This window comes from Phalacrocorax aristotelis, chromosome 3, assembly GCF_949628215.1.
Source record: "Phalacrocorax aristotelis chromosome 3, bGulAri2.1, whole genome shotgun sequence".
NCBI classification, from domain to species: Eukaryota; Metazoa; Chordata; class Aves; order Suliformes; family Phalacrocoracidae; genus Phalacrocorax; species Phalacrocorax aristotelis.
In genome coordinates, this window is record NC_134278.1 from 113,887,617 (window position 1) to 113,900,201 (window position 12,585).

The 12,585-nt window shown below is 33.8% G+C and overlaps 1 protein-coding gene across 1 annotated transcript in view; it reads left to right on the forward strand.

Moving 5' to 3' along the window:
• Window positions 1-12,585, forward strand: part of KIF6 (kinesin family member 6) — a 178,916-nt gene that overhangs the window by 12,944 nt on the left and 153,387 nt on the right. The window contains exons 4-5 of the mRNA XM_075089133.1: window positions 7,674-7,821; window positions 12,375-12,484. Coding sequence (XP_074945234.1) covers window positions 7,674-7,821; window positions 12,375-12,484 — 258 coding nt within the window. The remainder of the gene's footprint in view (window positions 1-7,673; window positions 7,822-12,374; window positions 12,485-12,585) is intronic.

Sequence of the window (12,585 nt, forward strand, 5' to 3'; positions counted from 1 at the left end):
TCTAGCTCTCCCTTGAGGAATTTCTTACTTGAGGAATGTTCAGCAGTCATAAACAAAACTTACCTATCAATTTAAGTGGAATTGCTTGCATGATTTAGACTTCTGTATCACACCCTTTATTTAGGAGTTAGACATCTTTCAGGCATGAGTCAAGTCAGTTGGGTGACTGAAAATGCCAGTACACAACTCTGTAACAGCCATTTATTTAAATAGGGATCTAAAATGAATTTTTAAATGAAAAGTTAATTTCTCACTGTGTATGTTTTTAAATCACCACTGATTTTGAGTAAGTTAGTGCAAGTTAACTGGTAACTGAGTAAGAAAATTGGAGGGAAGAGAACACATGGCCTTGCTCTCCTTTAACTACATTCATATAGGAGTCCATGCTAGAAAGAATTGTCCTATGCCTGAAAGTTGATACAAAGTTGTACTGACAGCTTTTGCTTAGCAAGATTGTAAGGCAAGAGGCAGGGTCTTTCTAAACAACTAAAAAACCAGTAATCCACTGAAGCCCTGCGCCTAGTCTTGTTTTCCCCCAGTTATATTAGTGATTCTAATAAGATGCAACCTCTCTAAATGCCTGGTTTTTTCTTAGACTTTGAGACCATGGTAGTTGCAGCTACAGTGTTACAGCATTTGTTTATTGTTAATCTGTTACTGGCTAATCCTTACCTGTAATGACTATTTCTTATTAACAATTTTTTTTTCCTCTGGACTCTGAGGATTTTTTCATGTCTGTCTTACCACTGATAAGGGAACTTTTAAAATATTGAACCCTTGCTATTTTAATAATTTTTTTCTTTTTTTTTCTTCCCATCAGTTTCTCAAATTGAGAAACTCTAAGGGCAGAAGAGAAAGCATGTTATAATTTATTTTTCATACAGCAAAAGGTTATTCTTCAGCAAGCATCGTTACGTAAGATTTTGTATAACAGTACTTGGGTTATGAAGCTGTTTTAAGGTTGTGCTGAAAGTGGGCTGATTAAGGAACATTTACTTCAGATTGCTGCTGCTTTTTATTATGTCTCTTCTCCAAAACAAGAGTATTAAAATTGAGAGTATTCAAAGTTAATTGGAAAACATGAATGGTATAATGTAAATTGGGAGTTCATAAAGCATTACATGTAGTTTTGGTACATGCAGTTATGTTTAAATACTGTTGTGTGTTTAAGCATTTACACCAGCAAAAAATCTGCATCAAATTGTCCCACACCTTGGATCAATGGGTACTCTCAGTGAGATTACTGGAAAGGTGGTCATTGACTTGAATAAGCTTTGGATCATGGTCTTACTTAATGATACTCTGCAGGTGGAGAACTCTTTCTCAGTGTGTTTTCTAAGTCTCTGCTGGTTATTTCAATATTCTGGTTGGAAAAATACTGAAAGTAGTATAATTTCTGTCTCAAAGGTTGTCGTTGTGGGAGATTTCTTGGTAGTCTGTGGTGGTAAAACTTGAAGATTTTTGGTTTGTCTCATCACATCATGCTAAATTATGTTGCTGTCCATAATATATATGGTTAGGTTCATACAGCAGTGTGATCAAATTAATATCCTTAGTCAGCTATGTGCACAAACTATCTCTCACTTGGAAAAGGTGTGCTTTCAATTGTATGCACTATCGAGGCATATTCAATACTTACTTTGTGTTTAGAAAATGTTGCTGATTGGCTTTGTAAGGTCAAGCACAAGCTGGTGTGTTTCTGAAAACCAGCCATATTTTTTCAGTGCTAAACCAGAAGAGAAGCATTCAGTTCTTTGAGCAAAATGTAAGAACGGATCTAACCTTTTTCCATGTTAAAATCATCTTGAGGTGAGCATATAATTAGATTATAATATTATAATTATCTAATTATACTGCAGAATAAAAGCTTAAAGAAGATTTAGGACTCTAATAAAACAATACGTATCCACAGATTAGAAGTTGTTTGTCTGCAATTAATGTTACTATTTCATTAACATTGATATTAGCTGTTGTTACCATTTTCTTGTTGGTTTATGAATATTTCGTTTTTTGCATAAATACTTGTTGATGAATTCAGAATAGAAGGTAATTGTGATGTTTCCTCACCAATATTTTGCTTTAAATTAACTTCTCTTACAGTGATTAAAAACAACAAGACTAAAATTTATCATCCAACACACCTTTAAATATAGCATACATAGGTAAATATATTGTCACATAGACACACGTTTCAGTTTCAAATTACTATATCCAGCAAACATTACACTTTTCTCTTTGTATGCAGCTTTATGAGTCTTCATATGGTTTGACAAGATGTATTGTCACTGAAACACAAAAATAGATATACAGTATTAAAATATATATTTACCAAGTACTGACACAATTGTTAATTATGGTACAAAATATGTGAAATCCTAATATTCCAGCATCATGATTTAAATCTAACACATTAAGATTCAATTTGTTTCGTTCTTCTGATCCATTTGAATTTGCAGAAAGTGACCTTTCTGGGCCTTTCTTGGCAGTCATGTAACTGAGGTCTCCTACATGTTACTAATAAGATATGAAGACACCTCAGTGTATTAAATGAGATTGAAATATGATTGTTTGCAGAACTACTATATGTCTGTGTTTTCCCTGAAATGTCGTCTTTTCTGGAAAGCTTGTCTTCACAGAACTTGAGGTCTTGGGCAATTTTTTTGAGTACTTTACATGTATAAATTCAGGCCAATGGCACTTGTGCATATTCAACGGATTTTGTCATTCACAGGTACAAAATCCAACATGTCAAACTTACTGCTCATGTACATGACAACTTACAGTTTTCCTTTACACATTTAAGTTGGTCTATATTTTCCAGATAGGAACATGGCATACCTAGTTGTAAAGCAATAGAAGCAAAGGTGAAACAACAAATTATTTGTTAGAAACTGACTTTTTTAAAATCTATTTTTCTGTATTTGGTTTAAAGCTAACCCTAAATATTTCTGTAGTTAAAATTGTTATGCATTTTGCTATGTAAACATTGCTTTATGTATCTTGTGATGAATAGCATTTTTTTCTTCTTTTTATAAAAGCTAAGTCTATCACAAAGTGTTACAAATATACGCCTGCATGTTTTAGCATGTAAGGAAAATTAACTGTCCGAATTTCCTAATACAGTGAAACAAAGTACACATTTGGACAGGTTTTAGTCATTGTATTTTAAAAACTTATTTTTCTCTGTAACAGGATTTATAGTTCTGAGCTTGGTATTGTTATAAAAAGAAGGCCCTCCAGGCACTCTAACAATCATAACAGGAGTAACTTCAGAAAAATACACCGGAGACAGATTTCTCCAGGAACATTTTAGCTAATCTGTCTGGAAGTAGTCCATGAACTTCTGAACAGGGAGCTATACAACATTGCATAAGTGTATGAAAGATCTTTTCAGCAAAGCCTCTACTTGGGTTATGTGTCTTTGATGTGTTTTGTTTGAAGTAGTAAAGAGACAATTTAATCAACAAAGTGTCTCCTTACCATGCCAAAACTCAGCTTCCTGGGAGGAAAAAAAAATGCGAAGTTCTGGATATTCTGGTAACACTTAGGGAGCATGACAGAAAATGTCCTTTTAGTGTATGATCTTTACGTATGCATATTGTAAAGTCTTTGCAAGACTACCATCAATAACCACATCAACTGTGTACTTTCAAATACTACCTTTAACAAAGGTTTGGGGTTTTTCTTCAGAGAATTTAAAGAGCAAAGACACAGGCTTTGCCTGGGTGAACTGACATCTCACAAAGTAGATTTTGCAGAATAGGCAGAAAAGAGCTTCTGATTCTCTACCACCTTTCCCAGTAGAAAATCAGTTCCACTACTGTTAAGGATAGCTTAATTTGCAGATGAGAATCTTCAAGGATCCTTTTGGTGGACACTGTTTATAAAACACACTGTCGTCTCGTCATCTCATATTTGGTGTTGCCAACATTTTCAGGTACCTGATGCAATTACATTTTGTGACAAAAGGGAGAATTTGTATATTTTCTTCTCACTATACTAACCCTTAGCATCTGAGAGACACTTGGCTTTGTCAAGTGTCTAAGACAAAGGAGCTTCATCAGTCCTTATGAACTCCTAGTCCCTTGTCTTTTATAAAGGTGGTTTTCTTCTTAGACTTAGAAAGGGAATTTATTCTCCATCCTGTCTTCATGGGGGTTGCACTTCACTCTTAGAAGGCTTTGCCAGCAGTTACACTGATATTATTGTTAGTCCTTTTTCCTTACAGGCTTCCTTAGCACCTCATGCAGGCTTTTCTTAAATTAGTTTTGTTCCTAGTTTTAATACACTCTGAATGAAAGAAATAAGTGCTGTAAACATAGACAGGATGCAATTATATAGGTAATTATACACAAATATATAAAAAAGATGATCAACTTTTGTCTTAGATTTTAAAGTGCAGCTTAATTGTGGAACCTTAACCAGCACTTCCGCAGTGCATCTGTGCAATGCAGTATTAATATTACCTTGCAGTATTAATATTACCTTTAATTACATCAGATAATACTTTATTGACATTGATATGTTTATATTTCCTGAACTTTTGATGTTTTCTGGAAAACTGTTCAGAGCTGTGCTAGTGCACTACAATAAATATCAGAAATATATGAATCAAATAACACAAAGAAAACTAACAGACTCTTGTACCTGCTTTGACAGTGTATGGTATGTGACACTCTATCCTATGTTTACACCTGTGGTGATCATAATCAACAGCTTTTTTAAGTACAGGGACCTCAAGTCAACAGTTTACAGCCACAACCTTTACCACTTTTTTAGACACATTGCAAAACACACCTTTCTGCAGGGGCCATGTCACAGTAATTGAAAATGCATACCTTTAACAACTTTAAAGAAGAGGAGCAAGAAGACAACAACCCAAAGTGCTAGATCTAGAAGAACCAAAAAGCAGAGACATAAATATAGAAGAGCAACTGTATTGGATCACACCAAAGTTCCATCTAGCTCAATGTTTTATCTCTCACAGGGACTAACAGTCAAGGCTCAGGGGAGGGGGGAGGGGGGGTAAAAACTGCACCAAACACAAAACCACCAAAACCAACCAACCAACCAAAAACCCCCAACATTGTAAACATGTATAGTTACTTCTCCCAAGTATTCTCTTAACCTCTAGTTGTTTGTAATTTAGGGACTTACTGATTTCTCTGTGATTAGTAGCCCTGAGTGAATTACTTTTTCGTGAATTAGTCAAGTCTCTACTGAAGTCTGTGTGAACTTTTAGCATCCAAAACATCCCATTGCAAAGAGTTTCACGGCTTAACTGCATTTTGCATGAAAAATCATTTCCCCTTCCTTGTTTTGAATCTGCCATCTCTGAGCTTCTTTTGATACTCCCTGCCTTCTGACAACTCATTACTGTCTTCAGCATTCAGATACCGTGACAGTGGACATTAGAAATTACTAAGATAGATGAATGAGGTGTTTTATAATAATAATTGTTTTGATTTTTAACATCTGGAATCTAAAAACTATATACACTCTGTCTTGGGCGTTTTGGACTTTGGGAGCAGATGTTCACTGTAGTTCCTTTCAACATGTTTCTGTTTTTGTCTCTGACATCCTACTGTAATGGATTAAAATAAGCAATTTGGCACCTACTCAGGCCTTTAAGTAAACTTTAATAAGTTGGAGAACCATTGCATCTCTTGTGGCGCCAGACCAGCAGCTATCTATACATTGTTCTTTTCCTCTTATGCAAGGGTTGTTTGCCCTCTTTTTATTTTTTAGAATCTTAGCTTATTTATCACTTTTTTGATAAACAAAATGCACAAGAATAGTTTTAGCTTTTCTTTTTCTTTAGCAAAATTAGTAGGTCCTTAAGCATAGTGAATCAAATCCAAAGTAGATTTTGCCTCTGATAAGCTTTATCAAGAAAAGAATTATTTCTTGATTACTTTATTTGTGTTCAAATACTCCCTTCATATATTTTGTCAGGAGCTGCTGGTAGAACAATTTTGAGGTGGATGAATCCAGGAAACATTTTGTAATTTACAGCTGCTGAAAAGAAAGAAAAAAGCTTGGCAGTCTAGTCTGATTTCTTTATCATACATCCTGTCAACTATAGACTCTCATGAGTTCTGGTTTGATTTGCCATCTGAATGTTACAGTCAGTAACTGATTTCTTCATTATTTAATTTATGATTCTAATAATTTTTGATAATTTTATTCAATTTTGGTTTCCTTTTACAGGCATCATTTTTATCTCATTGTTTATATACGGTCAGTGTGAAGTATAAAATTTTAGAGCACTTAAAATGTTCTTCAAGCTCAGGACAGTTCACAATAATTAACAAGAAATGGAATTAGAAATGTGGAAATACATTATTAGCATCTTTGACTTCTGAGACAGAGCTGTACAAGGGAAATGCATGATAGTCAACTGTGAATGTCAATATAAATTTTGAACATTGGATACCCGAAATTTCACTTTTAATATCAAGGGAAAAATGAAATGTTATGTTTATATTTCAGACATCAGCCCATCAAAGGGTAAAGAGAAATATGACACTGTCTTCATAAATAGTGCAATAAATTTTGCCATATATTAAGAAGAAAAAAATGCTATATTCACATGTAAAAATAGTTCCTTCAAATTGTACTGACTTGTCATTTGTTAATCTAGATCACCATAATTTAGGGGACTGCTTTTTGTTCATTGCATTAAAAGCCCTCTCCTTTAGAACAAAATCAGGACCAAAAGTCTCAAAATATATTGAGTCACAACTTGAAAATTCCATTTAGTCAGCCATGGCTCCTAAGCTGTATGTCAGCTGCAGCCAAGTTCCGTGTTTTCTCCATGGTGTACAGCTATACTACTGTCATTAAGCTTTATCTACTGTTTGGTGGAAATCAGGTGGAAGTTAACAGTGAGACTGAGGTGAATTAGAGAATGATATTTGAACTAGACTTTTCTTAGGCTCTTCTGCAAGTAGAAGAGGTGTGAAAAAAGATGATTGATTCTGAATGTCATTTCAAGCTATGCCATTGCATAGCTACAGTTGCTGTTCCACAGAAACTTCTTGTACAGACACAGTTCTAACAGAAATATTGGCTTTTACCAATGTGGTTTTGTGTTTTCATAGTAAATGAAGATTTTACTACTCTGATATAAGCACAGGTTCTCCTGCATACCCTTATCCAAGCTAGGAGTCCTCTGATAGTTTAGTATAGTAGTATTCTCAAAATAAAAAAGGCCCCTGGTATAACTTGTGTCCCTACATGAGTTTCTAACCATTATATAGCCTTCTCTGTTTGCAATTAATGAAGTCATATGTGAAATATTTCTAGATTCTTTACCTGTAATGTATCAATGACATCCAAAGTCTTTTAAGAGACTAAATATCATCCTTGCAAAAAATCATCAGCCAAAGAAAAAGGCATACAAAGGTAATATATATAGTAATAAATATGATTAACTAATGATGATATTGAATAATGGGGTAAGTCAAGGCATCAAAAGCCCTTCAGTTCTAGAGAGTTTAAATTCCATTGAATCTAGAATACATGTCTTGAACTATATTCTTGTATTACTGAAGACACCTGCTATGTAATTAAGAATTACTTTTAATTATATTTTGGTGATATATAAAGTTGATCATGAAGAATATGTTATGCCTTATATATTAATTATCTCCCATTTTTTTATTCTATAGTGTTTTGGCAGGATATAATGGTACTATCTTTGCATATGGTCAGACAGGCAGTGGCAAAACTTTTACCATCACGGGAGGAGCAGAACGTTACAGTGACCGAGGCATCATTCCCAGGACTCTATCGTATATTTTTGATCAATTGCAGAAGGTATGGGACATTATTTTCTGTTAATTTTTAATGTCTGGTTTACAAATACTTAACTATGTTGCAAAAGGTTGTTTTTATAATAGTGTTAGAGGAAGCACTAAAATTAATGCTGAAGAAAATATCTAACTTGACATGATGTCTTTTGCAAGAATACATTGGTAATAGTTTTGGTTACCTGATTTGTTGCAGTAGACTGAAAATAACAGACATCATTGAAGGTTTTTTTTTGTAGTTTTAAAAACCATGCTATTTTTAATTGGTACAGTGTACATTCAGATCACACAATTGGTTCTCCGTGTCTTAACACATAGGTTAGCTCCACTCTGGTTTTGTGTTGTATGCATTGCATCACACATCTGGTACAAAAATGGCTCTGACTCCTATGTAAAACAACAATCCTGTATAAAAAAAGATGGAGCATTACTTTCACTTTTCATAAGTTACCTAATTTCTTTGTGCTGGACAGATGCTCAGGAAAAAAACCAATCCTTACAGTAGTAAAATGAATATTAAGCATTTCTAAATGCTCATCTATTTATTTTATCTACTGTCTTTATTTTACCTAATGTCAGTTATTAGCTAGAATATATTATAGAATGAAAATGTTAAATACATCTAGTTACGATGAAAAGCTCTTTTTAAAGTCAGTAATGCAAATCCTTTATGTATTTGAAAGAAAATAGATATTAATTTTCCTTCTCTGTTGTTTTCCTTTTAACTCCAATTACGCACTTTTATGGAATAGTTTTATGTGTATATGGTATTAGTAATAAAAGTCTTATTTACTGAATATAGTTGGATAGAAACATTTAGGCACATTTCTTAGCATAATTACATATGTATAACATATGAACAGGTAAAGATGTAAATAGTAAAATATCAGAAATGTTGCTGCTGTTGTAATTATTTTATTTATTTATTCATTCATTCATTTATTCCTAATGCATTCTTTCAAAAATGAAGTAAAAAGAAAAAAAAAATCCCTTGGTCTGTTTTTAAACCAATATCAGTACATAAACACTAGTTAACAGTGACTAGAAAAACACTTGCAAAGGTAGTAAACTGTATTCTGAAAACGAGTTTGGCATGTACTTTACTTCTGAAACTTCTAGTGGAAAAATAGTCACTACACTCTAAAAATATTGATTGGGCTTTACCAAAAATTTAGGCAGTAGTAAATGCTGCCCAATACGATTTCCTGTGTCTCTTCCCTTTTTCCTCATCTTAGAGTATTTCTGGGTCTTACAGTTCTGTCCCAGTTATTTCCTAAGGCTTTTCTGTTCATTTTTTAAATACTGCACAGAAGATTTTTCCTGCCACTGACAGCTCAATGCAACTGCCATTATGAATACTGAATTTTACATAGCTTATAAGGCAAAACACATCATTCCAATGTGGTAACTGACCCAAACCAAAGAGCTAGAAACTTACTTTTTTAGGTGAATCCAGTGATGTAAAAATGAATGGTATATTTCAACAACTCTAGCTGTGGAAGTAGGGAGCAAATAAAATAGTCTTGAAATATTTTTGTGATTACAAAAAGAAAAAATGCCTTGCAGAAATCGTAAGTGTAATTGTTGCACTTAAAAATTAATCAAACTGATTTACAGATCATAGTACCCCAGTGAATTTGAAGTCTTTTACTTTCAATTAAACAAGAATGTGATGTTGCTTCCTGGGCAGGGGAGCTAATGGTGTCTGGCAGAAAGAAAATGGGCTGAATCTGGGAGAAGGAGAAAACTGACTGCAATTTAATTGTATGGTTCTTCTGGATCTACTGTGTCCCCCGAAAAGATACCTGAACCTTAATTTGGCAACTTATTTATTTTATGTACAGAAAACATTACATCAATTCTGTTTTACAGAAGCCAATAGTAAAATTTAAAATGCTACAAGTACACTGTAGTGTCTCAATGTTGAAGAGCAACGATAGAAATAGAACAAATACAAATTACAAAAACCCCCAACTTTAAAGGTCTTTCCACACCTGAATATGTCTTATTATCTCCTTATATTAATTTTTCTAATAAGTAAATGATCAGAAACTCAAATAAGATATCAGCAACAAAATCTATCATTGAATACGGAAGTTAATTTTAAGTTAGTCATTCCAAATCATAAGTCTTCTAACTGACCTGCAGCCTACAGATTGGAAAGAAAGCTTAAGTAACATATCCTGGTTTTTGCCACATATACGAGGACTGTGAGAAAAACCAGTAGTGATTGGCATTGCAGGTATAAACTTTTTTCTACGTGAGTATGTAGGGTCATGTGTTATGTGCATTTATATGTGTGTTATGTATGTGTATATGTGTTAGGTTATAATCAAAATATTGTAGAATTATTTCATTTGAGATTTGTATACAATGAAATGTGTGAATAAGTGAAAGAGTGTGCCAGAGTAAGTGCACTGATGATTGTTCATTATGTTTATGAGAAATTTAATTATCTTTTAGTATCTGTAATACTAATATGAGTGAACACAGTCAATCATTCTGATGCTTCTATAAGTATAGGAGGCAAAAGTGAAGAGCAGGAGAGGAGTCTCGTGTGATATGTTTTAGCTCTTCATTTATTTCACTGGGCCTATGGTGCATTTAAGATTAATCTTCACATTTTAACAAAGCTATTTAATTAATCAAATATTATTTGATGATTGATACATTGTACTCTGTCACTCCTCTAATACACGGTACCAGTTCTTACTCATAAGGGCATATGTCTCAGTCACATGAACATGACCCGTCAGAATAAGGGTTAACAATATTAAATAATTGCCTTGGCTCTTTCAAAGTATGGTTTTGGCAGGTAAATGTACACAGCATATTGCAGGTGCACAAAAGTTTGCACTTGTGGGAATGGAAATGGAAAAAAACCCCACATGATCATGTTGCCATATACCTTCTGCTGCACTCACATGACCCCATGGAGGACTTTTGCTGTGGAAAGTGAACAGGTTGATCTTGCAATTGCCAGCAATGTACGGTGTCAACACATCAACATTATTTTCTAGTGCTAATTATGTAATAAAAACAAAATAGGGTGGAAGAATAAATAGTTTATTTGCTGCCTTCTCAGCACATAGTTTCAACAAAAATAAAAATGTTTGTTTTTCCATTTTCAGACTGGGCTTTGGATCAAAACCTCTACTTATGCTTATAGGGGTATTTCTGCCTGCCTGCTTCCAAATCTTTGTTTCATACCTTTTTTTTTCTTGGTGCATCTTGAAGCATCTCTTCTTGGTGTTTTATCTTTCCACCTTTCCACATTTCTTTTCATACCTTTCCCTTGTTCCATTTCTTTTTATCTACAACTGTGCTTTGGACAGTGCTGACACAGTAAAAGAGTCATCTGCCTTCTAAACCTAAGTCGGATGGAACCAGAGAAAGTGAATGCAAGGACACAAGACTTTTGAAGCTCTTACTTGCACTAAGACAGTGCAATCTGAAAGTAAAGAAACAAAACTTTTTACCCTGAATGAGAAGCAAATCAAGCCCTTTGTTTTTAACAATATTTCCTTTTAATTTATTGGTCAGAAATTCTTCTATTTCCACAGCTTTCTGTTTGAACAGTTAGTTACTACATTTTTTCCATCCATCTGTAGTGTATCTTTTTAAATGGTGTCCCTTGTAATAGTGAACTGTCATTATCAGTAAAAAAAACATGGGAAATAACTATTCAACAAAAATGAAAATTTCATATCTCAAAGTATTTTGCAAACCAACTGTAGTGGGTTGGATTATTAAACTGCTCTTGGGAGTGTGATGTGAGTGATTTCACAGTGGCTTCATCTGCTGAAAAGAAGTGACTAATTTTCTTTTATTTTGGAAATCATAGCCCATTATTTTGAGGTTTATGTTGTTTAGATTTGGCCTTAGTGCAGGAGAAAGTTCTGTCTACAAAACCCAGTTGTGTTAAGTTACATTTTGGCAATGTATTGTACAAAGAAAAATGAGGATTACAGAGAACAGCCAACATCATATACAGTGCTTAAATATTATGATAAAGAGAGTGGAAAGCAGTATGTCACTGATGTTTCTAAATTAAGTAAATCTTTGATTTATTTTTGTTGTTGTTGTTCCTTTTTTTTTAAAGCATAGTCTTTCTGTCCATAATATGAGGGTTTAGCTCTTTATAATACATTCTTTTTTTGTCATAGAAGTGAAAAATGGCATGTTGCATGGTTCTGTAAGCAGCCTGCCATGTTCTAAGTGTATACAGACTTTTCTAGATATAAGGAACAACAAAAAAACCCCAGACTAAACTCATGGGCTTGTTGGGGGCTTGGGGGGATTTTTGTTTTGGGGTTTTGTATGTGTGAGTCTTTTGGGGTTTGGTTTTTTTTTCCCCATTTTCTTCTTGAGCCTTTATACATACAGTAACAGAAAACATAAAAATGTCATGAATTGAAAATGTAAATCATACCCAGGAAAAGAAAAGGTCAGTGAGGAAACAACGTAAAAGCTATAGTGATTAATTTGACATCTGATCTATCTCTGACTTCTCTTAATAGCTATTCTTATTTTCTATTTCTTTTTTCTTTTCTTATCCAGGATAGCAGTAAAGTGTATACAACTCATGTTTCCTACTTAGAAATCTATAATGAATGTGGTTATGATCTGCTGGACCCAAGACACGAGGCCTCCAGATTGGAAGATTTGCCGTAAGTAATAAAACTACAGAGAATCATCAAAAACACCAACAGAAATCATTTTCATATGCTCTATTGCATTGTTTGGGGGCTTTTTTTAAACTGGGCTACTG